The sequence below is a fragment of the Poeciliopsis prolifica genome, unplaced genomic scaffold, assembly GCF_027474105.1.
Source record: "Poeciliopsis prolifica strain line A6 unplaced genomic scaffold, Auburn_PproV2 SCAFFOLD012, whole genome shotgun sequence".
NCBI lineage: Eukaryota > Metazoa > Chordata > Actinopteri > Cyprinodontiformes > Poeciliidae > Poeciliopsis > Poeciliopsis prolifica.
The window spans coordinates 12987178-13013818 of record NW_026562387.1 but is presented as its reverse complement, the minus strand read 5'-3'; the positions used below and the strand labels follow the sequence as shown (position 1 = coordinate 13013818).

Genomic DNA, 26641 nt, shown 5'->3' with positions numbered 1-26641 from the left:
TCTATTTACCACGGAGAAGCCTGACTTAAACAGCCAATACAGTTTGCGCGCAGTGCAGAGCGATCCGCAGTTGTTGCCAGTGAGGCAAGCGAGAATGTTGAGAACCTGTAGCCTCTCTGTACTTGCAATATGAAGAATGGAAGAAGACGATGTTACCATCAGAGAGCAGAATTTTCACAGTCAAGTTCGAGAGTACATCGTAAGTAATGGAGCTAGCTGGCTAACGTCCTCTGTCTACACATCACTGGAGGCTAGCATTAGCTTTATCAGTGGGTCAGATTGGCTTTTGGGGGGAAATTATAAACGTGATACTCGGGTCTTCATTGTTGTGGATTAGGATATTATCACTTCCTAAATTAGTTTGAATTTAAGCCGCATAGTGGAGATCCGGAGATCTCGCCAGGACAGCTGACGTTAGCCACAGCTAGCTCGTTAGCGCATCAAAACGGGTAACCTCGTAGAATTATTTTCAGCTCTTTTAATAGTTATAATCATGCCTTTGGTTAGAAAGAAACCAATTCACAACAAATCTAAAAAGGAAATGAATGAAATGTGCAAGTGAAAACACCACACATGGCTTATCAATATCACCAGCTAACTTACACTTATAAATCGAAAAAGACACACGAATTATTGCACAATTTATTATTTTATGTATTTCTTGGTGCGTGGTTTTATTTACGTTCATGCTGCAACGCTGTCAAGCTATCTTTATTTTGAAGTCAAATTGTTGTAGATTTTGTCAAGGTCCACAATTTGACCATCAGTTTTGAACCTATTCTTGGAGAAATACTGATGACGTAAATGTTTTCCAGGTTTGTGTAGTTTTATCCAAGGAGTGGAAAAGTAAATTTGTTGCTGAATTGTAATGAAACAGCCACAAGTTATATTATTGTGCATGATCATATTGGAGTGGGATGAAGATGGATGAAAATGCTTATTTTTTCTTTAAAATCCCTCTTACTACAACTACACTTTATGTTCAATAACACTTGGAATCACAGTTTTAATTTGTACAATATTAGGATTACAATAAACTGCTGAGATGCAATCGTCCATGTACTGGAAGTGGTGTGGATTCATTATTCTGCATGCTAGTAATGTAGTAAGGTCACTGTCAAGAGCTGTGCACTGTTGCATAGTAATGCCATAGTGATACATGTAATAAAAATGTAACTGTGGAAAATGTTGATTAGTAAACAACAATAATATCTGGATAATGATTATCAGCAACATTATTACATTTTTCCCTGTTGTCATGCTGATCTACCATCAAGAATTGTTTCTTTGCTCTTTAGAGCTAGAAACAATTACAGCATCAGTAGAGAAAATTAGGAGAACTCTGGGAAATTTCATGTACGAGCAAAATTATAATCCAATATTTTTAAGAAAATATTTGCTAACCTATCAAATGTCTCAGAAGCGAGCAGGCTCAACAGTTCAGTGTTGGCTTGTACATGTTGTCCTAAGCGTCTGTCCTTCTTAATATCAACATGCCTAACCTTACACCAAGATGTGAAGTGTATCGGTTAGCAGTAGTGTTTCTGTGACTCAGTATGTGGATGGATTTACACAAGCATATTTGAGGTTGTCTGTACTAATTTGGGTTAGTACAGACAACCTGATTAAATAGGTTGACATGGGTTTGTGACAATAAAATATGCACCCAATTAATGTGTAGTTGGTGAACTTTTGCTGTATGACCAGTTAAATAATTCTTTAAAAAAAAGTCAAACCAGTCCTTGCCAAGAGCACATAAGTCGAGCTTCTTTGAGAAATCAGGTTATGACAGCATTCTCTGTGTATGCATAGGCCTGTCACAATGACACATTTAGCTGGACAATAAATTCTCCCAGAAGTTCTTGTAATAATGTTATTTCGTGTCCATTGTCAAGTAATATAATGGTAATGGGTTGAAAATGCAAAAACACATTCTCAAAATCAATCAACTTTAAATTCTAGTGAGCATTTAACACTGCACCTGGAAGACATTTTCAATAGCGAAAATAAATAAAGCAAAGAACAAATAAAATAAATCATAAAGTCTCTGTAAACAAATTTGTCCTTCAAAAAAGGGCTGAGAGACTGAAGACTTGTCATTCAGATTTTGGTAGAAAGAGAGAACAGAAAACGACTACAAATCATGCAAATGGAAGTGATTGAGTTTGTTTGAATTTATTATGGATTAATTGATCTATTGCTTATTGCGACATTTTATCTTTTCATGCAATGCTGCTCTTTTAAAAAAACAAAAAAATAAAGTTCTGTTCCATATTATTTAAATAAGTTTATTATCCAGCATAGGTGTACAAACATTTGATTTTACCAGCTGCATAATGTTGTATATTGTGTAGGAATGTATGACATATCAGCATTAGCCAATGTCTATCAATTTTTAACTTATTGGTCCCATAAGTACAACTGGGCTGATCTTAATAAACATTATTTATTTCCATCTTGTTGTTGTTTGTGTGAGTTTTCCGAGGGGTTTACTTTGTGCATTTGTTTGGTCATGTGACAGTGATCATGAAACAGCACAAATTTAAATGTCAGCAGTCAATATGGGCTAAAACGTTAATTTTGGTGCATCCCTAAAATTGTGGAGGACTGCAATGTCAACTTTGACCCTGAACATCTTAGCAATTACAATTGATGTCTGATGTGGGGATCCAGCATAGGAACATACCATGCTCAAAAAGACCTGATTTTGCACTAAGTCTTCAGTGAATGTTTGTTGTGTGACTTAACATTTTCTATATTTCCTTTCCAGTTTTCTGTCTGTACTATGAAAGCATGAAATACTATCAATGAAAAGAATTTGAGATTTTTGGACTGTGCTTGGAACAAAGAAGATGCTGCATGCTATTTTCTTTGATTTAGTGTGCTATTCTCTAAGGAGTAAACAGGAAGTAACCAAGATTTAAGTGTTGGCAGATATGCTTAGAACAGTTTGTCTTTCTGTTTCTGTTGTAAGCTGGTTTGTCAGAACTCGATACCTGGTTCTGGATTATTCTGGGTTCTTCTGGGATTGCCGTAGTCTTCTCTTGACTTTGGCCAGTGCTGGTAAAATTGTGTGTAGCTTTAAATGCATAAATATTTTCTCCATTTGCCAGATGACACCAAGAGGCGGGAAAGTTGTTTTTCTGAAGCTTGTATAAAATACATGTCTGAAATGTATACAATCGTGTTGAGTAATGTCTGAAAACAGAATGATTTATGCAGCGTTGACAGCATGCAAAGTGCTGAAGTGAGAGCTTCTAATATTAGTTACATCCTGATTAGTGTCCCAGTTGGAAAAAGGAATGTGGTATATGATCTTTCTGTAAAACTACCCAGTTAGTTTTGAGCCTGAAGTTGTGTCATTTCAGGTATTATACCATGGAAAAACAACATCGTATGAAATGACTTACAATAAATATCCTATAAATGGATAATATTGAGTAATTTCTATCAGTAGTTTTATTGGTGATTATTTGAAACTTGCTCTAAAACACAATGAGGTAGTGATTTGTAATTCTGTTTGATATCTATTTTAAAGCAAAGGAGTCACATCTTGACTAAACAAAGTGATGTCATTAAATTAGTGTACATTATCACGTCTAGTAATAAACAGCTGTTTCACACTGCAGTGCATCAGGCCACACAAACAGTATTCCGTGTTTGTGGAGTACAGTACATTTTGGGGCCGAGGTTTGCGCTGTTGCCTTACAGCAAAAAGGTCCTTGGTTCAGATTCCAGCTTGAGGTTTTACTTGGATGCTCTCTCTGTGCAATCTGCAAAGCTCTTCTTTATCTCTACATTGTTTAAAAAATGTATGTGGATCATTTGCTGCATCATTAAAATCTTTTTTTTTTCTCATTTTTAAGATTTGCTTCCTCCTGTTTGCCGTCCTCTACATCGTCTCCTACTGCATTATAACCAGATACAAAAGGAAAAGTGGTACGTCAATTTAAAGTACGGTCTCTGTAACATATCAAACTGTTCCTCAGAAAAATGCCTCTGTGCATTAATTACTACAGGAACTTTGAGGATCATTAAGATTTAAGAACAAACTTGTTAGTTCACACACACAATCCTTCATTGTGTTCAGATGAAAACCAGGTCATTAATATAAAAACTCCAGATGTATGTAGAACAGACCACACCCATTACTACAGAGCCATCTGTCACCTTTAGCTCTGTGTGAGCATGAACTGTATCCACCCTTAATTGTTTAGGACTTTACCTGCTTGTACTGTAAAGACATTTGTTCACAATAAAATACCTTCAAAATGGTGACAAATCCTTCTCTGTAATCATCAGTGGCTACTGAGGAGCAGTCTGAGGATATGGCTAACAAAAGGTGGAGAAAATTAGAGATATTTAGTTATTCAAAAATGAGGAAATGAGTAGTCAGAAACTAGTCAGACATGAATCTCTCAGGAATTTCCTTCGAATCCTAGTTGTGTTATATGTGACAACACAACTGTATTCTTATAATGTTACATCATGTGTGCCTCTTCCTCGGAACACATCAAGTACATCCCAAAATATTCCTGGGGACTTTATTCTTCTCTGATGAAACCAAGCATTTGTGTTTCAACCTGCTTAATCCTATATTTTAAAACTCAGTCATTTATTCTGGTGTTCAAAATAAATACATGTATTTTTGAAAATCTGTGTGATGTCCAACACTGTTAACATTCTGGTCTACAATGTCTGGCTCTGTGACTGAAGTGTCTTTGTTTACTTTCCAGACGATCACGAGGATGAAGATGCTGTTGTCAACAGGATATCGTAAGTGTTGCTGTTTTTATCTCGCTCGTCTTTGAGAAATTATGCGATTTTAAGTTTTTCAACTATAACTTTTAGGATTCCTTTAATCTGCAGACCAACAACTTGTCAGAGGAATGTGGTTTTAAAAATTACTATCAGTTATTTCAACAAAGAAGTAAAAGCTGGTTGCTTTCAAGCTTCAACTTTAGCTCTGAGGAATTAAGATTCATTTAAAAAATATATACTTTTCTGCAATTTGTAAGATAGCACAAGGCTGAAAGTAAAGATTTAGTATTAAAAATGTCAAAATGCAGACTAATACTGTGCACATTCAAGAGTGATACATCGCACGGGTGGAACAAGTTGATCTCCCCTCACAACAACGGTCATAGCACAAAGCTTTAAATCACAGCCTTATCTAATTTGTAAAGGTGTAAAAGATTTTTGCTTGGATTGGGAATATTTTTAATGTGTGCGTGTGTGTCTTGGTTTGATTTACAGATTATATTTGTGCACCTTCACGCTGGCTGTGTCCGGCGGTGCCGTCTTCCTCCTGCCTTTCTCGATTATTAGCAACGAGATTCTCCTCTCCTTCCCCAGAAACTACTACATTCAGTGGCTCAACGGTTCCCTCATTCATGGTCAGTACTTCATGCTGTTCATGGATCTGTTCCTTTCACTGACAAGAATAATTATTACTTGTTGCTATTTAAATGATCACATGATTATGTCAAACAAAAATACTCTTCAGACAAATTCATGTCATATTTGAATATAGGAAGGCTTTGCCATACCCCTACCGTGGTGTACTTGTGTAGGAAATAAGAGTGAATTTTGGATTGCCAAATGTCATTACGAGTTGCATTTTATATGATTGGGGAGGGGAAATGGTTAACATGGTTAATGTCAAAAACAAAAACCGTTAGGTAGCTTCACTGTTCCTAGGTTAAAAATGAAGATTTTCAGACTTCTGTGTTGTTAAAAAAAACAAAACAAAAATACTGATAGGCTACTTGAAATCCACTAGGTGGCACCAGAGTCCATAATTTAAAAGCCAGCGCTGTTTGATACAACCTGTTTTATGGCAAACTACTTTAACAGGATAGAGGGGAAACCAGCAAAAGTGGGTCACGTGGTATCTTTAAGAGGTAAAGTAGTAAACTGGGAATTGCTTCTCTGTATGTGCTGCTAATGGCTTGCTTGGTTTCTGCAGGTCTGTGGAACCTGGTGTCGCTGTTCTCCAACCTTTGCCTCTTTGTCCTAATGCCATTCGCCTATTTCTTTCTGGAGTCTGAGGGATTTGCTGGATCGAAAAAGGTACAAGAAATCTCAAATTCTCCATTCGAGATTTGTATTACTCAAAGCTTGTTCTGGAAAACAGATGTCACACAATATCTTTGGGAACTTTTCTGAACTTTACCATCTAAATCAAATTTGAACATCCTTGATTATTCTTAGACAATCAGAATTTGATACATTTTTACTTTGTAGAAACACAATTATATTTCTAAGATATTTCTCCACAGAAAACCTTTGGAGGTTATATTGAGTTACCATATAACTCAATTGATATTGAGTTATATGGCACGGTGCAGGAAATTTTCTGCAAACAGCCAGCGGCAGCAGGTGCGTAGCCTGTGCCCTCTGCTTGACTCAGACAGGCCACTGTAACTGCCACAGCAAAAAAAGCTCATTAAGCAGGAAAGTCTGAATCTGGTCTTCGCTCAGTGCCACATCCTGACAAACCCTTTCAATAAGGCCATAGGCTGCAAACGCTTCAACACTGCTGCATCGGCCCCACTGATTTAAAGCCTGATTCCTTGTCACCCCTTCCCCAGCCCCCCGAAAATAAAACTTCAAAAGCACAGGCTAATAATCGAGTTGTAAGGCTCAGCGAACTTCCTCGTTTAATTGATTACCCGAACCCCCCTGCTCCCCTCAAACCGTACCCCAAGGAGAGAAAAAAAAGGCTGGGTGCTCGTGTCCCAGGAGTCCATAAAGTGGCAGCAACATCACAGGACAATAGAGCCTTGCAGAAAGGAAAGGGAAAGATTTACCTTTAATATGCCTCTATCCTGTGTCACAGTTTGAAACCTCTGGTTTATGTCCCTCCTGGCCAAAGCACATAAAAATCACTCCATACTGTAGTGGATAGGTAGGCCACTAATTGTTTCAGTTGGATTTCTTATGTAGACAGCTGGTCCTGGTGTGTAGGAAGGACAACAATTCTCCTGTTTGCTCTTTTAATTTGAACAAGTTTCTTTTTTTTTAGGTTTTTTCAGAGAGGGACAAGGTGAACAAGTTGTATTAACTTGTATATTGGGTGGAACAATTGGAACCCGACACATAGCGACTAAGGAGACCAATTCTGTCTTTAGAATTTTAGTTGTAAAGAAATTACTCCAAAACCTGAGTAATAAACAGCAGTGGTGCAAAATAGTAGTATAGTCTTTTTAAAAGTTATACTACCCCTTTGTTTACAAAACAACCAGACCTTTTATGTATTTTGCTAGGTTTTGATGTGATGTCAATACGAAGTAGTGCATAGTCGGGAAGTGGAGGGAAGAGTTGCAAAATTGTTTTGCAAATGAGTCAGAAAAATCTCCAATCAACTGGTTTAATAAAATCCAGTCAACATTACTGAACAAACAGCATCATGATGCTTTCAAGACACATAAACGGCAGGTCAGGGATAAAGCAGTGGAAATGTTCATGGCAGAGTTATAAAGCAAAAGTCACAGTTTCAAGCATCTTGCAAGGCATTTCTCAACTGATAATCTGAAACTGGGAAGAATACAGTACCACTCCAAACCGACTAAAACAGTTTCCTCCAACTGATGGTTATTTAGAGTAGCAACCAAGAGGTGTCTCTGGAGGAGCTGCAGAGATCCATAGCTCCAATAAGATGAGCCTTGGGGGCATCTAATTGGAGCTAAGATAAGACCAAAACATCCAAAACACTATATGGGGTGGAAAACTAATTCCCTGAATAGGAGTGGATGAGATTGAATTTAAAGCTTTATCATGATATTTTGTGATTAAATTTTTTTTCTTGTTTATGGCTACAATTGTGTCACAGCAATTATAGGCCCCTAAACACAAATACTGCCCTATAAAAACATTCTCATTGGTAATCGCATAAAGAATCATGATTTGTATCATTAAACTGCACATGGTAATTGCATTTAATCAGATTTTCAAATGTATTGATTTATTGACGCTTTCAATGAACAAACATTGGAGATAATAGTAAAAATAGCAATTCCGATAATACAGACCTTTTTTTTAAAAAAAAATGGCATGAATTAGAATTTTTTGTGACAGCAATAAATCAAAATTCTCATGATAAGAAACTTATCATGGTAAATGACAAACCATGCGATAAATGCCCACCCCTAACCCAGCACACAACATCTGCATGAAACAAAAAATATATCCTAGTACAAGATATTGAAAATTGTGGCTTAGAAAAAGTTTAATATGCTCTATGAATTTTTCAAACAAATAAGATTTTGACAAAATTTATTCCTGCAGCATAGCGTCCATAAATCTGTTCAGAGGAAGCACTGTTCAGTGTTGAGCTTCACTTTTATATATATATTGTGTTTGGAGAGGGAGGGGGTGGGCTGACACTCAAGTACTCCCTATGCCCCCACCAAACGTAGCCGCCTGTAAAGGAAATAGTGTCTCCGACAGCAAGAAGAACGTAAAACACAGATCTCCATTTTTATAATGTGATATTATCCTTTCATCCAATAATAGCATTAGACCGAGATGTAATAAGGTTTTATGTGGCATTTTAACCTCCTGGGCTTATGTTGTAGCCCCGCAAGGTCTCTTTGCCTGCGGAAATGAAGTGAATGATGAATTTCACCGCTAACACTATAAGTCAGCCTTTTCATGTGGCTGTGTTTACTTTTGACGATGCACTAAAAGACGCCAACGGAATAAGGATGGAAATGTGGATGTTTTTTCTTTTTTAATGTGTGTGTTTTTTTTATGCGGAACTCTTTAGGGCCTCTGTCACCCCGAATGATTAACAGTTTAACAAATTGTCCAAATTGTGGATGAATCAGGGCGACTAAGGGTTGTGATGTCAGAAGTTATGATCTAGCTTTAGTTGCTGCTGTAAAATGTCTCCCACTTTATGGCCGTGTTCTCAGATTTTTGCTTAAGACCTGTATAACTTTGGGCGCCCGGGGTTGTTGGGGTGTTAGTTGTTAGTGTAAGTTAGAGTTTATGGAGCTCAACTTAAAGATATTGTTGAATAGTGAACCTCATTAATATTAGATAATATTGGAACAATGATAACCTACTGAATTAATTTGCATTTCCTCCCAAAGACGATAAAAGTGTAGTCTCCAGCCATCTAAGTGGCTTCAATCAACTAAAATAAACTAAATCTGAGGTAGTTTGAAGTTATTTTTATGTTAAAACACATTTTGATAAAGACAACTTTAATCTATTTTTAGTATAGAAGCATAAAGGGTTTCTATTTTTTCCCATCTGTTTCAGCTGCTAATTATTATTTTAAGCTGCCAACACGCTATGTGTTGAATAGTCTTTTAGTCCCAACCAGTATTGAAATCTTTTTGATCCTGGAACGAGTTGGAACGAGTTTGACCCTGCGACTGACCCAGCGAAGGGCCAACAGGTTTCATCTGGTAGTTAAAGAAACTCCTCATCAATCTCATCCTAAGCCCTAACCCGCCGATGATGAGAAGTGTGTTTATTGTGGAGGAGGGGGAGGCGGAGAGGGTGAAAACGTCTCGCCGAGCAAACCCTGTTTGGTGTTACTAAGATACTCCTCTTTGTTGGCGCTCCACAATGGGAGCCTGGATATTTATTTCAAATCTCCTGCACATGCAGACATTTTTCCCAGGCCTTCTTTCTAGGCAGGCCCAGCCGGAGAATATAGTGGTGTTTACATACCTTCCTTTAGGGTCATAGTGTCTCCCTAAAGCTGCCCGTTACAATGTTGGTTACCACAGCAACATATTAGCTCGAGCGGGGGAATTTTAAAAAGGACAAACAAGATTTTCCTGTCCTTTCATGACTCAGTTTTTCTAAACTGAAGTGAAACGTTGCGAATGAAACTTAACTGATTCTTGACCAAAGTCTAAGCTGTTTTTGCTGAGAGAAAGATATCAATCATTTGGGCAGTGTTGGAAAAAGTATAACTTGTGTTGCTGGGTGTAAGAATAAATAAATAAATAAATAACTGAGAAAACATTTCTTCATTTCTGAGAAGCACACTTTATGAATGTAAAGAATGGATGCTTCTTTCATTCAAGTGACTGTGAACTAAAGTTAAATAAAATAAATCTGCGTTTTGCTGTAGTGGTGACCATTTTCCATTCTCGGATGTCATAGTTGCTTTGTTAAGAAGTATAAACAGTATTTTGAAGTGTACTGAGCAGTTTTACAGGGGAATGTCCTTCTTTTCTGCTTTCTGTCTTTGACACGGTCATTGCACTGCCGCCGACTGCTTGAAGGATACACTAACAAGGTCCCAGAGCATCTGGCACGTCTTTACCAAAGAGAACAGTGTTTTTGCTGAGATGTGAAATGGGCCCTGCCCCCTCTTTACTTTTTACACTCTTGGCCCTTGTTGCACGCTTACCTGACAGTCAGCAGAGAGATGGTGTGCAGAATGGTCTCTGCCACCACCTACTGACCTGCTCAAAGTTGATGGCAGCAGCAAAGCAGCTCCTGTAGGAGCCTCTTCCTTTTTCTCACTTTTCTCTCTTATTTATTCTTCATTAGTGCGGCTGTAAGAGCTTTGCAAATAGCTTCTCTCTATTTCGCGTTTAGAGGAATTTGCTATAGGCATCAAGCCTCTTGCTGAGGCTAAATTCAAATCTAGGAGTTTCCAGTTCAATTTTTTCTTAAAATTGGGAAAATTATTTGTATATATTTAGGTCTTGGGGTATTTCACTAGATATGGTACTTCATTGGGTACAGTACCTTCCAGATTGCATACCTCTTTAATCTTTTTATGTTTTGTCACATTGAAACCTATTGGGTTTCATTCGAAAGACAAAGTAGTTCATAATTTCAAAAGAGGGAAATGAAACATGCATAGTTTTGAAATTTTGTTGCGAGCATAACATTAGAAAGTGGCATACATAAGCATTCTGCTTCCTTTTGAATATTTTATAGCTGCAAGTCTTTTTGGGATGTCATTGCAAAACTACTCAGTTTCAGTCAGATTGGCGTTTTCTACCAACATTGATTTTGAATTTTTTTCCCTCACACACAGTGTTATGCATGTTGACCAATAAAGCTACTTGGCCTTCATTTTGAAAGCTACTGTTGAAGTGGCTTCGACTGCTAACAGTTATGTATTCCACATGAACCCTGGACCTCCTTGCTTCCTCTCTGATTATGACTCTTATTAGCTGACTTGACAGTTTAGTTGGGTCGCTGTGCCTTGGTAGGATTGTAGCATACTCTTCACTTTTTCATCCTGATTCTTAAGGACGATTAAAAAAAGCATGGCACATTTTTCAGGTTTACTAATTTATTCTTTTAGTTTTGCATAAAATTTTCAAAAACATGGGTAGTTGTTCCTACATTTGATTTTACAATTAACTGCTAACTTCCAATAAAATAAATTAATTAGGGGTTGTGGTTGGAATGTGACAAAGTGTCAAAAAGTTGAAGTGTTATGAATACTTTGGTTTGTTGTTTGGCATTAGTTGATGAATAAATATGTCACATGTTTCTTATGATGCTTTCCACTTTTCTTGGAAATCTCTCCAGTATTGTATAAGCAGATCTGCAGCAGGCAACCAGCCCCTCGCTGGATGTCGGTGTGAGGATCAGGGGATGCTGAATATTTTAGAACTGCTATATTTAGAGGTAGTTACACATTTAGAATAGCAAGAATAGAAACTTTCAACGGGTACTCTGGAAGCCAAGACACAGGTTTTTTTTTGTTTTTTTTTTCTTTTTTCCCAGCCTTCACTGTTTGACGATTAAAACTTTGATCATTCATGATGACTCTTTTGGACGGCTTCTATTTATGAACCATACTTTCATCCTTCTGACTTTCATCATAGTTGCTTTGTTTTGTGATTCAAAACAAAGCCACTGTTCCTCTCCAGTAATGTGGTGAGTGAAATTATTCCTGAAAAAGTAGATTGTAGATGACAGTGAAGGAGGTGATGAGCTCTGCCTTTGCCCTAAATGATGTGAATGTGGAATGATTTGAGCCTTATAAATGATTGAGAGACTTATCTAAAGGGAATATACCTTCAGTGTGGCATGGGCAGCTTGTTAAGGTGGACTGATGTGCTTGACTGGACACATGTCCTGCCTGTGGGTTCTGCGTGTTCTGATGCATCCTTAAGAGTGCACATGTGGGCCGTGGTTGAAGTCCCTGAAAGCATTCCTCTCTCACCTCTCTTAACTCTGGGGAATGAGATTTGCTCAGACGTTGACTCCAGTCTCCCTATGTTGTTCCCTCTCATTATTTTTTTCTCTTTATTCTTGGTAGTCTATTTTCTTCTCCTCTTCTTGTGTTGAGTGTATTTGTATGCGGCTGTGAGATGCAAGATTAACATGTCTGCATAATGTACAAAGGATGCAAGAGTTTAATGAACAAGACAGTGAGTAAAATTGTTAGTCAAATCCATAGCTGCATAGAGTCACCAGTTTCAGAAAGTTTTTGCACAAAAAAATATGCAAACATTGTTGATGTTTTTAAATGGTTCTTCTGTGTCCCTGTCCAGTCACCTGTAAAGTAGCTGTAGTGTTTGTGTTGGCCACACTGGGGCACTCTGGTCCCTGCCCATTATCTTCTTTGTTGTGGTAGAAAATTCTACCCTCACTGAGGCTTTTCCTGAAATAAGAGGAGGTGATTGGCATGTAATTGCTCAATAATAGCAAAGAGATGCTGTGGGGGATTTACACCAATGATGTGAATAAGCCTGCAGTCTTATTTTTCTGTAATGGTTGGTAATACAGACTCAATAGATGTGTGGTTATGTATGGATGCATACATGCACACATTTTTATCAGAAACTGTGATTTGCAAACTTATGCAGATCCGTTGAACTTTTTCAAACTTCAGATATTTGGGGTTCTAAGTAATAGACCAACACATAAATTAAAAATACAAATTAGAACATGTAGCGATTTGTATTTCAAATCAAAGCTACTGGTGTGCTTGACTGGACACATGTCCTGCCTGTGGGTTCTGCATGTTCTGATGCATCCTGATATCCTTAAATGTAATCTAGTGCGAACAGTTGCCTTTAGAAGTCACCTAATTGGTAATCAGAGTCCAGATGTGTGTAATTTAATCTCAGTATAAATCCAGCTGTTCTGTGAAGGCCTCAGAGGTTTGTAAGGGAACATTAATGAAGAAATGGCAAGACAGGTCAGGATAAAGTTGTGGAGAGCTTTCAGGAAAAATTGGGTGATAAAGGAATATTCTAAGCTTTCAATATTTCAAAAGACATTGTTCTATCAACCATTTGACATGACAACTTGTAATGTTATGGCCAATGATTTGATTCATACTCATTTCAGGACAGCATGAATCAAAGAAGCAATTCACCAAATTAATATGACAGCAGCACCATGATGTGATGCCTTTTTCAGCTGGGAATAGCATAGCTGCTCAGAGTTGATAAGAAGGCTGATTGTAGCTGAAATGAAGTCATTCAATGTCTGCTAAAGACTGAAGCCTGCGACAGACAGAGGTTTACATTCACACAGGACCTCAACTATACATTCACAGGTCTAATAGAATGGTTTAAGTCTAGGGATATTGATCCAACCCAATCAAACCCCAGACCTAAATTCAATTTAAAATTCCAGTTTAACACTTTCTGACCAGTTTAATTGATCAACGGTAGCATGGCCGTTTTGAAAAGAAAGACAGAGTTTGGTCTGTAAATCTGCAAAGCCTAAGGTGATTCTACAAAGTGTTGGCTCAGAGAGGGTTAAGGACAAAAGGTTCAGTTCATTTACTTTTCAGTTCAAAATTATGATTTGATCACATAAAAATTCAATAGAACAAAGTTTGTGATTGCAGTGTGGCAAAATTAAAACTGCTTTGGCAACCCAATGTTTGTGTTGTACATGTATACATAAAACAATGTCACAATTTTAAAGTAAGTTACCAATACATTTTACTATGGGAAGAAAAAAGGCTTTTATAAAGTGGTGGAACTGTATAATAAAGCAGACCCCTAAAGACAGGTGTACTTGGAAGGGTGGTAAGGAATGAAGAACATTGTATGATTTACTTCCTCAAACCGCAGCCGGGTCCTCTTTATAAAGTGGCCTCATGATTAAGAGGGAAAGCATTCGAAGAGGGTCCTCCTTAATGTACTTGTTGGCAAATACTGAACAGCAACCACACAGCCATTATGTTAGTTGGTAACAAATTGCTCACATGTCCTTAATTTAAACGGCACTCCCCAAAAAGGCAGGGAATGCTTGTTATCCCATGTCTGGTTGTGTACCTTACATGTGTTTGGGAGCACCTATCCATCTTTCTGCCCTAGACAGCTCGTGTCTCCACCAGAGGAGAGAGGTTTTAGAAACTGTGAGAACAGATAGGAAGGGGCTTTATTAACCACTCAGCAGTTTGTGACCCGGAAAACCCAAATTACCCCAAAACTCTCTCGTCTGCACAACATGGGACTTGGCCGCGGTACTCAGGGAGTTGCTAATCGGCCCCATATGGGAGGTCTGCTCTTGATCGCAGACAGTAGCTGCGCCCCTCGGAACACCCCTGTTCCCCTCCTCTTTTTAATTTCGCCTCTGCCACTGTCAGCCTCTGTTGGGCCTATTTTATAGACTACAATAAGCGTGTATAAAAGAACTATTTTACACACAGATCCACGGGAGCCTTTATGTGATGTTTGTGTAGGGTTAGTAGAAGTCATGCTGTTATTAGGTGAGGCAGTTTAAAAAGGAGTGATTTGGTGTTGGGGGAATTTTGCTTCATGTTTAAAATGTCAGATGTTGGAAATGGCATCCATTAAGTATTTTTATGTAAGGATAGCTTAAAGGGAAATAAATGGTAAACAGGAATGCCACTTTGGTAAATATAAGTTGACAAAGTCTTTCTGTATGGGTACAAATGTTCACCCTTTGTCTCCATTTTTTTTCTTCTTCTCCAGGTATTCTGGGGGTTTTTTAGAGTGGGGTCTGCAACCTGCGGCTCCGGAGCCTCAAGTGGCTCTTTGGATTGTCCACGTTGAATCCTAATGACTAGAAAAAGTTGATAAAGAACTGAAAAATGTTTTAAAAAATAGAGCTCAAATCAAGATTTGAGCTGTCTTTCAATAGATGTTTGACAAGAAAATGATGCAAAAAGTTTTTTATACATCATTTTCCATGATTAGGAACATCCCATACAAAACAATGTAACCGGATGAACCAAATTAATTTCAAAGCCTGGGTTTTTAACCATTTTGTATTAAAATAGGGACCATGTCTTTCATGTTCATAGTTAATTTAAAGTCTTTCTAATTGACTTCTGTTGTTCCAATTATGTTATTTCGACTGCATAATTTACATAAAACAAAAAACAGAATATTACTGTGATAATTTGTTTTTTCTGATGATTTATTCTGTGATATTTGTGTTAAACATTAACCCATAATTTGTCCTCTGTCAGGGCATAAAGGCTCGCATTCTGGAGACGTTTGTGATGCTCTTCCTGCTGGCCTTGCTCATTCTTGGCATTGTGTGGGTGGCATCAGCCCTGATTGACAATGATGCTGCCAGTATGGAATCACTCTATGGTAAGTGGCTTAATACATTTTTCTTCACTTCAATTGTCATGCATTTTCAAATGTAACTGATTTTGTTTTAAGTTACATGGAAATTTTCTTGAAATAAGACATAGAAACATCTAAACATATCCATTAGTGTCCATTAATATTGGTGCAATATTATGTAAGGGCTAAACTTGACCATCATCTTTGTTCAGGCTACATTTGGACTAAAATGTGACTTTTATAATTCATATTGTTCTGGACTAAATAATGTTCATGACTGGATAACCTCAAACCGGCATCAAAATATGTTCATGGCCAGCTGGTGTTTCAGTTTGCTTTGAAGTTTAGAAAATATCCTGCAAGGGTGAACCATTCACTTTTTGTAAAGCTCTTCACCTTGTCCCTATTGTAGCTATAAAATGTAACCTGTAAGAGGGTCAGGCAGGGGCACAGTTCCACTGTGACTGAGAAATATCCTTATTAAAAAGCGAGAGCTCTTAAATATCTACTTTATGACCCAGTATCGATCACTCCATAAAAGTTAAAGTAGAAAAATTATTTTGCACATAATGATTCACAAGATTAGATTAAAAGGAAGCCAACCTCATTTTGAAAACCTTTACAAACTATTGAATTTTATCATCTGAGCTGTAAATGTGAAAAAAAGAAAACAGAGTTTAGAAAATAAAAGTGCATTTTTTGATGGGCATTGTTGGTTTATTATATTTTCTAGAAAAAGTTTAAATAATATATATATTTTTTTAGTTAACACATTTTTTCTTTGACTTATCCAAATATAAATTTAACAATTTTTATTACCTCCTTTTCCAAATGTATTTAAATTCCATTCCACCTCTTTATTTTAAACAGTCTGTCCACATTTAAATTGTTCTGTTTTTATTTAATTTGACAAATAAGTTTAGAAGTTACAATAGAGCTGATCTAAATTGGTCCAGATTCCTGCCCTAAAAAGAAATTCAAATGCAGAATCTTGAAATTTAACTCTTCAGTAAAAAATGCTTACAAAACATGTATTACATACTATAAATAAACAAAATAAATCTGATGTTAAATAAACTAACAAACTATGAAATAATTTCTTCTAGATCTTTGGGAGTTCTATCTGCCATACCTCTATTCCTGTATATCCCTGATGGGAGGACTGCTTTTGTTAAGTACGTTGTTTGATTCAATCCTACACACAACACATAAACATCCCTGATTTTGTTTTCGCTTTTGCACTTAAACAGAAGTGATATTCATAGTTGTTTGTTTTCTATTAAGTGTGCACTCCTGTGGGAATGTCCAGGATGTTTACTGTCGTGGGGCAGTTACTAGTGAAACCAACGGTAGGTAACAATTCAAATTAAATATTTATATGGTTAAGTTAGAAATGCCTTTTTGTATTATTTTTTCTTTTAACAGAATCGGTGTCAGATCTATTACATTGTGCTCTTCTGTTCCTAAAGCTCCAACATTCAGCCATTAAAAGGATGACAGGACTACAAATAAATCATCTACTCATCCTCCCATCTGCCATCGCTCCAGTCCCACTTTGGACCTAATTATAACCCATTTCATCTTTCCCTTCTCTGCTCCCCTCCCCTTTAGATCCTGGAGGACCTGGATGAGCAGATTTACTGCATCCATTTGCAGGAGGAAGCCCTTCAGAGGAGATTAAACGGTATGTCTGTGGGAGACGTGTTGGCACGTTATAGGCAGGGGTAGAGGTTGACTGCACTATTGGGTGTGATAAAGGCTGGCCTCACTGGAATCAATTAGCATCGAGAATTCAACGGGGCAAAAGAAATTCACACACACTTGACATAGGTTTTTCCACACACGGCACCGCTCTTCTAACTTTCTGCCAAAGGTCAAAGTAGCCACCTTAACCGTGGACGATATTTTATGGTTAGGAAGTTTTTCTGCAGAGCTTCTGTCACCACTGGTGAAGTGATTGCCTCATTTAATGTTGGGACTAGAATGGTATCCTGGTTAATAGGGAGGAAATTAAAGCTTTTGAGGAATTTGCGGCTTGCTGCTGCGGACATTAAAGACCTGCTTTCTTATTGATGTCTGAAAGAGCGACCAAAGTCCTTGGCTTTTCTCAGGAATTGTACACAAAGGGAAAGTTTAGAGTTCAAAGATGATAAAAATGTTGTTTTTTTTAGCCTGCATTTCCCTCCTATGTCCAGCCCCTCTGTGTTCCATAAAATCCTTCTTTGACATGGAATTATCTCTAAAAGCAGGAAGCTAAGTTCCAAAACCTACTTTAGCATGAACTGAAGCACGCAACCAAGTGTACGGATGTGAGAAAATGAAGAGGACAAGCGTCCTTTCAAACCAGGAAGGTAGGAGAAAGATCTCTCCCTGATAGCGTGCGTGTTTTTGAATGCACCGCCTGCCTCCACCATAGACTGCCACCAATGCGTACGGTCTCTTCGAGGCTCATTCCACACTACCCAGCTTTGAACTATCTGATAGAATAATTGTAATCAGTTCTTTATCATCTCCTTAACTGTTTGATCTTTTCAAGTGCTGTGAGGGGAAAAAAATAACTGTGGTCAACACGTCTGACAGTGGACTGAGGCCAAACTGCAGTTCATTCTGCTTGTTAAAGAGGTGGGAGTTAGAAGTGAGGGGGGATTTTCTTCCTTATCAGACAAGTGTTTTTTATGCACATGCAAATACTTGTTTTTCATGTTTCTATGTTGGTGAAACCAAAGGCTCGGGTGGCATTTCTTTGATCTTAGAGAATTGAAAAAAAATCGGTTCAGGAACAGTTCACAGGACACACTCCAGAGACGTCAGTGTGTTCTTGCTTCACCTGTGTCCGCTCTCTGATAGATTATCCCCTTCACCGGTTTGTGTTTTCTAGAAGCAAACTGTTGAGCCTCATCAGTCGATGCATTCATGTTTGTTTACGTGTGGGGCTCTTTGTTGTGGTCCTTCGATGTGTAATTGCCCATTTTAAAGGGACATCTCTGTGGTTTAAATTGTGTGGATCAGTACATCTTGAGGATCAGTAGTCATGTGTCTACTTTCTTTGAAGTGGAAAAACAAGAGAGTTCACATAACATGAACATAGTGTGTAACGGTAAACTGTTTGTTGCAGCCCATTTACAGTGTTAAACACTTACTTTGTGGTTTTAACATGCAATTACAGAAATACCAGTCAGAATAGCTATTTTTTTTATCCAAGCAGTAAAGAAAATGCCAGTAAATCGATAGATGAATCACTGGACGTAGAAACTAAGAAATTGTTCCAAATATTGCAGCTCTGTGACATAAAACAGTTTACAAGTTGCTAAAATTGGAAAGTTAGGGTGTTGACATTGCTACAAATGTAGACAAACTTTTTTTCATATACATTTTTGTACAGTTTTGGCTTATTTACTGCAAATTTCTTTAGTCTGTATACTCCAGTTAATGATTAATAAACTACTAAAGTAGTTGATGATCATTTCATAATCAGTTCATCACGAGTAATCATTTTAGCTGTAGATTCTGGTAGTACTTTCCGTGTTCAGTCTTGAGGCCATAATAATGGGGCTGCACTGTGGATCCATATCTGACTGTAATTACATTGTACCAATTTGGCTTTTGTAAAACGTCACATTAATTATACAAATATATGCAAGTGTTTTGACAGGACATTGTCGTAACTTGGTGCTAGATGAACAGAATTGATGTTTAAAAGCAAGCAAGGCAATTGATTATAATTAAAGAGTATAATTTTATTTCATGAAAAGTTGGTCAACTTTTTAATTCTTAAGTTTAAATTACTTTAAAGTGAGGTTTTTAAGTCCTGATAGGACGTTTCAGGCATGTGTTAACGTTTGCTCAAAACACATTTTGTTCCTAAACAGGGTTTTTTTTTGCAAGTGTTGGTAAATAATAACTATTTGATGACTTCAGCAAGTTCACTATGACTTGAATTGTTTTTCTTTTTTGTATGTGACTCAAGTACTTTTCACATCTGAGTCACCAAACTAATGCCTACAGTAGGCTGAGAACATCATAGGACATATATATTTGTTACAATACGACACCGGTACAGGTACCAAAAAATAAATGCTACCAGTGCATAAAAAGTGAATGAAAAAATCATAGAATTATAGAAAGAGCGATGAATAATCAAATCGTAAAAAATTTAAGACTGAGGTAAATATAATTTAAGACCAACCATTAAATCTGGGCACATCTAACACTTTTTAAAGCCTTAAATTTAGATGATTAAACTTAATGCTTTTTATGACTTGCAGAACTCACAGAAACTCTGCTAAAGTCAAACACTCTGTGACTCGAACACATAAATATATTGTAAGGCAGATTTAAACATTCAGTACTGTATCCACTCAGGTTTATCTTCAGTGTGGCCACATTTTCTTTGGATCTGTGCAGACCTCAGTCCCCTTCAGTATCTCAACAAACAGCAAATGCTTACTAAAACTGATTTAGTTTTTAGCTTTATGGCAAGCCCTGGATTTATGAACATCTGGCTTACAAATTTATGAATATGCTTACAAATTCAGAACTGAATTTGTAAGCATAGTTGTGGTGTACCACTGGATGTCTCTAGTAGTTTATATTAAAGTTGTAGGGACAAGAAAAAATAAATAATTTTTTTTAATACATGTGGTATGCAGATTTTGGGGTATATAACTATTTTATTTCAAAGTGATGTTTTTACATCCTGGTGTTCTGAAGACAAAGCAACATGGTGCTCGTCCAGATGCTATGCGGCACAATGACCTTGCCGCTGCCTCTCTTTTCTCAGCATGGTGTTTAGCATATTTGGGGATGATGTAATTTTTTGAGCGCCGGAGAAGGTTGGAGAGGATATGTTGAATTAACTCTGAGCCCTCCTGGCTGCCAGAGCACTCACTCAGCATCTCTGCCTCGCTGTAACTCAGTCTGTTACGTGACGGTGCCAGCAGAGGGAGAGGAAGGATATATGTAACTTCAGTATGGAATGATGTCATTGAAGATACTGCAGCTCAGTTCCTCATCACTTCCCCTTTTTGCTTCAACAACTGAAAAATCTTTTATTTTTAAATGCAATCTGTTAGTTTTTCAGATGTGAAGATGTCATTTATGTCTACTTTTTACATCTAAACTATTGTTTGTATGAAAAACTGATAAAACAGTAAAGTTGACCGAGTAGATTAGAGTTCACAGATAATCACTATAGTTTGTGATTGAAGGGGAAAATAGCCTAACGAAACTGTCGACTTTTTCTGAGGTGCTACGTTTTTCTCTTTGATTTTGCTCTGAGGGTTCAAACTTTCCCCTTTTCAAATCCCAGGACAGGTAGTGTTATCTCTAAAGGCTTAGCCATAGACTTCTACCTAGCTCTCTTCCTATCTCACCTTTGTAACCTACTTAAATTCATCCAGACAGGGCGTGTCATAATGACAGTGGAAAGGAAGACGTTTGATCAAAGTGATCAGTCCCTAACTCTTGTAACAAAGATGAAAGATGGTATTTTTATTGCATGGTAGTAACGGTGTAACGCTGAGCTAATTGGTCTCGATCTGCCAATCACCCCGAGGGATGCAAATGGATACTTTTTCACTCTGGCTTCACCGGCCTTCATTGCAAGTATGTCAAGCTGGAAGAAAACAGAGTAAAACAGATAAATTAGCCCTAAATGAGCCGGCCTTGTGGTTTTCCTGGAGAATCCCTTGCTGGAATACTGAGCCCAATCAACTAGTTGTGGCATGTGCGAGACAGCTCCTGAGTAGTTTTAGTGTGAAATCACGTTGAAATTTAAAAACATTGTCATGCGCTAAGCAGGATTACATGCTTGGGTGAAATTTTCTTACGAAGAAAAGTTAAATGACATATTTTGGTGGCAAGACATAACATATGCATTCTTAAAGAAGTCTGAAAACTACATTAAAAAAATATTACAAAAACTAAATCAAACTGTTGAAGTAGTTTGTGAAATCTAATGGTTAACATGTGATAAAATATCTTTTATCCATAAATCAACTATCTTTTATAACTTTTCTAGAGGGTTTAACTCTTCTGTTGTAAATTTCCTTATGTGCTTAAGATTATTGCACTGTTGCTGTGTATTTTCAGAATTACTTCCCCAACTGCTGACATGTTTAATTTGTCAGGAGACTGTTGAGAAGTTGTCAGTTGTTTTTTGTTGTTGGTTTTTTTGAGGTTTTCACGCTTGCTGACAATCACTTATTCAGTGCATTTGCTTAGAAACCCCTAGATGCTTCTTAATCTTATAATTCTTAAGGAAACTGTAAGGATACATGTTGTTTTTCTTATATTGTGCTTCTTTGTGTTGGTTTTGCTAAATAAGTAATGACACAATGTGATGTGGCAAGAGTTGTTGTTTATTCAGAGTCCTATTCATTCAATTTTAAGATGAGAGGCAGAGGATTTTCTTTCTACTGCCTTTTGGTAAATTAAAAATTGTAGTTGGAAGAGCAGTCCTCTTTTCTCTTGACTTTTTAAGATAATTTTCTTCAAATTCTTCTAATTAACTGATGTACCTGAAGAGGTATAAAATTAATTTTAGATAGCATATAAACTTTTCTATATGCTATCTAAAAATATGAATAATTGTTTATATTAAGAATATAAACAATTTATATAAATTGACGAACAGTTTCAATGTCAATAATCTTGATATTTATCACAATAATAAAATCCTCTCTGCACAGTATTTTGTGAAGCCCGATGCACTTCATGATGGTAAAAGTTTAATTTGTTTGTTCTTCCACAGGATCATCTTCACACACCTTCATCCGAGGGAGCTTTACTTTTCAACTCACCAAAGAACTGGACAATATTAGAAATCAAAAGAATAAACTGGGTAAGCGTTTGCATTCTCTGATAAGACAGATGTATTTTGTTTTAAGTCCTTGAATTACTAGCCAAAGACATTAGCTTTTTACATATTGCTGACAGGCAGCTGCTCCCTCTTCATCTGCCTTAATTTCTTAATTTGGACTTGGATCAGAACTGCCTGATAATTTTCCATCCATTTTAGGATATTATAAATGAAGCCAGAGCCTTTTGGGGAGCCGTGTTGCAGGGAAAGGAGAGCACAAAGGCACTTAGGATATTGGACAAGATGCAAACTTTATATTGTAGCAAGCCTTTTAGTGATGTCATTAATTTAGAAGGATGGTCCATATAAAATGCACTTGGCAAACTTCTCGGGCAAGCAGACTGAATACACTTTGAGAATACAGAGGACTGACTGTTGGTTGGAAATAGACAAAGACAATCAATATGTCAGAGATATAAGGACGGTCACATACACAATGTAGGAGAACAGTGGATGTTACAGCGACAGAGTGCATGAGGTTTACAAGCTGTCAGTCGCAACTACAAACATGACTGATCAGCTGCTGAAATACGACGTAGGTATAAAATTGAAATGTTTCATCTGGCTTGGAAGAAAGTCACGTTGGTTTGCCCACCACACTCTAAGATGTTGAAACCAAAATATAAATCACAAAATTAATTTTGCTGCGTTTCATTTTATCTAGAGATTTATTACTGTTTCCGCTAATTAAGGCAATGATGAGTGTGGCTGATTAAAGAGGAAGAGCATCGTTTTTGATGGTTATGAGATTTGTATTACCTGGAGGTGCTGTGGTTTCGTTCACAGGTGAGATGTGTTTGGTGCACATAACCTACAATATGATTCACTAAAATAAACAATATGCACCTTCTCATATTGTATTCCATACAGTTAGAAGCTGTATGGTTAAAGCCAGATTAAAGTGGTGAAGTTACACTCTTCACTGCTTAGATTTGGGCACAAAAATGATTGTAGAATTTCTTCCATGTATGATTTATGAAATATGCATATCCCACAGAATATGCATGTATATGGTTGATAAATGTAGTGACTGGGAACAGAAGTTTAAAATAATTTCCCACTCCTGTTCAGTGACTGTTTTAATGACCTTGTCTACAGCTTGTATGACATGAATAAACGAAAGGAGGGGAGATATATTGGTCGTCTTACAAAGTTAGGATTATGTACTTTTCAGACACAAATGTCCAGCGCCTTCATTTGTAAATTGGCACAGACCGAAACAAAGCCACAAAGTTTCTCAACCATGTACAAAACAGTTCCTACGGTTGATTCAGGGAAGTTGATATAAGACTATTCTACTTTAATAAGCCAATGCATGGCTCCACAGTGGCCGGAGTCCAAATTCAAGCTTCCCCAATCTCCCACTGAAATATCTCGATGTCCAAAAAAAATTCTGTTCTGGATGCCAAATTTTTCCTCTTCAACTGAGGCACTAGGGTTGTGTTATGACATTCGCATGCAATATTGATTTTATATAGCGTAGGCTTTGATGTGCTATGCTAAACTATATTCAATTTTTCTTTTCACACCATTAAACATAAATCAGTTCTGATTAAGGATTTCAGAGCAAGCAAACTTTCTCTTAAATTTAAAGAAACAAAGAAGATTCAGTATTTTTCTTAGACTAAGGATTTATTTACCATCAATCAGATGTTTTTTTTCCGTTAATGAGTAAACCTCTAGCATCCAATAAGAAGTGGTTTGATCTGTGTGAAAGGTCAGATTTGAGGTCATGTGTTCACTCTTAATAAATGCTGCTGAAATACGACGTAGGTATAAAATTGTCTGATCCTCCTGTGTGCGTGATAAGTATTGTCATTTAGCCAAATCTGTGGTATGATTATCAGCCACAGATTTGTATTTAGAAAAAATCACTGTGCAGCTGATCAGCCATCAATAAAATTGTCCCTGATTCATTCACTAACTTTGTAGAACATTTAAAATAAACATGCTTCATTACCATGGTTGACATAGCTTATTTTGTTCTGGTCCACACAGAACAGGTACTGTGTGTGACCTGATGTGGGATTGTCCCTTTATTTTTTTCAAACAAGAGAAATGTCAGAAAAAAATCTAATATAGTAGGTAAATATATATATAAATCATCATGATTAAAAACAACTCTCAGTCAAGTCCAGAGTAATGCATCTCAAAATGAATGTGAAAATGACTATTCTTATTTTTGCATCTTGCACATTTCATAAACGAGGCCCAGCGTCTTTAAGATTAACTTTGCACTTTGCTGTTTGTCAGAGAGAAGAAAGAAAGCATCAGGATGGGAGAAGAACTTGTTGTATCCCATAGTGATGCTGATCCTGCTCGCAGGAACGGTAAGTGCTGAGGCTGACCTGTCATTAAGCTCTGTTTGCTCTCGGCGTCTGCAGCCTGGCTGGTGGCCACTGGGACTAACACAGTCACCTCCAAACTCAACTTTTCCCACAGAGTCTGGGTGGGGAAACTACTTTTATCTAATAGTTGTTTTAAACAGTGCTGATTAGCCACTTGCAATAACTGGGATTTTGTATAAATTACAGTGTGAAAGATACTGTTTATGCCATCTAATACCACTAGAAAAGGAGAAGGGTGAAGCATGGCACGTGCGTCACAGTCTTGCCTACTTCTCATTGTTTAGCATTTTTTAAAGCTTTATGTTGGACCGGTTTACAATGACAAAATAGTTATTATACTTCACCATTCCTGCAAATCAGCAAGTTAAGTATATTACAATTGCAAATTCTGAAAGAAATGGAACAATTACCTTACATTTACCCTGTATGTAAACAAATCTATATCTTCCTTTGTGTTTGCAGACAATCTCTGTTATTATGGTGGCGCTGAACATCCTCTACCTTCTAGTGGATGAGACGGCCATGCCCAAGGGATCCACGGTAAGCCCTCTAACTGCAGTACATTTTCAGCTCTTTCTCTCACACATACACTATCACACACCCAGAATGTAAACTGCAGAGGAGCACGCCTGTCAGACTTGCCATGCCCTCAGCGGAGACATAAATCAAATTCCGGATATGCTCAGGTGCACCTCGGAAGAAAGAGCTCAACAAGATGTAATCTGGTCTGAACCATGTGTTGCCGGTTTTGTTTTGGAAGTTCATTCAGAGTCATTTCACAGCAGTCTGCAGACTCAATGAGCTTGTTACGTGTCTCATGTCCACGGTGATTGAATAAAGCTGCTTTTCCTCATTGCCGCAAAGGCAAACAGGGCCAAGTGGAGGACTCTTAGTGTGAGGTTGAGAGAGTGGAATGACTCTTGGAAATTTTCATCTTCACCTAACAAGAAAGCTGTTTAAAGATTTCTGTATCTCATCTCATTGGCACTCAGAGGTGCATGTACGCGTACACTTATGCGCATGTACGTGGTTTGTGGTTGCATTCATGTCTGGAAAAGGGGGCAACATTATGTATCCTATTTCTCCCACATTACGTTTTTTCGTCTGGCGGATGCAAAAACATAACAGGACTGCCCTCCACATTCCAATTATTTTATTGAGATGATGTTTGCTTTGACTTGACACATCTGCGTAAATCCCCCCCTAAAAATTACACGCATCATGTCAAAGCTGTCCTCCCTGATAGTTTGGCCCAATTAAAACAACTTATATGTCTGTTCAACTGGATAAATCCACACCTCTGATCTAATCTCACAGGATCAGAAGAAGGGGGTGTCATGTCCTCTTAAACAATCAATACTGATATGAAATCCATCTGTTTACCTATGTAACCTACACATTCATTCACTCTCCCCCTCTGGCACAAAAATTCCCTTCGCCCAAAGTTTGATTGGATAGTGGAAAGAAAGTTGAAAAACATCTGGTTTGATATCTGGACGCGCCACAACCCGAGCAAAGCCTCAGACTGTGGGAAAGTCAAATGAACCCCTGATATGCTAATTGTTATAGGGAGCGCGCACAATGAAAGTGCCCTGTCAACGTTTGTCTTCCTTTCTAACTGACCGTCCTGCTGCAGTCTTCAGCATACTGAGCAGTGTCCCACTCGGCTTTACAGAACAGGAGAGTAAAGAGAGAACATGTAAAGCTGCTGCTACTCCCATTAAAGAGAGCAGCATTTTAATGACTTTATGAACAAACTTTGAGAGGGACTAGTAAAGATGTTACTGCAGGTCCTTTCTGTTGCTAGCTGTCGCAAAAATGTTGTATTCTAGTAAAATGAACACTTAACCTTCAGGTTTATGGCAATTTCCGAAAAGTAGTATTATTTATATATATATATATATATATATATATATATATATATATATATATTT

General features: G+C 37.4%; 1 protein-coding gene across 1 annotated transcript in view; it reads left to right on the top strand.

The window, feature by feature from the left end:
* The window catches only part of lmbr1 (limb development membrane protein 1), a 37350-nt gene continuing 10709 nt past the window's right edge, over positions 1 to 26641 (top strand). Inside the window, exons 1-12 of the mRNA XM_055037725.1 lie at positions 1 to 199; positions 3867 to 3939; positions 4737 to 4776; positions 5257 to 5396; positions 5969 to 6072; positions 15398 to 15524; positions 16607 to 16675; positions 16785 to 16849; positions 17112 to 17184; positions 22252 to 22341; positions 24613 to 24689; positions 25170 to 25247. Coding sequence (XP_054893700.1) covers positions 137 to 199; positions 3867 to 3939; positions 4737 to 4776; positions 5257 to 5396; positions 5969 to 6072; positions 15398 to 15524; positions 16607 to 16675; positions 16785 to 16849; positions 17112 to 17184; positions 22252 to 22341; positions 24613 to 24689; positions 25170 to 25247 — 999 coding nt within the window. The 5' untranslated portion in view covers positions 1 to 136. The remainder of the gene's footprint in view (positions 200 to 3866; positions 3940 to 4736; positions 4777 to 5256; positions 5397 to 5968; positions 6073 to 15397; positions 15525 to 16606; positions 16676 to 16784; positions 16850 to 17111; positions 17185 to 22251; positions 22342 to 24612; positions 24690 to 25169; positions 25248 to 26641) is intronic.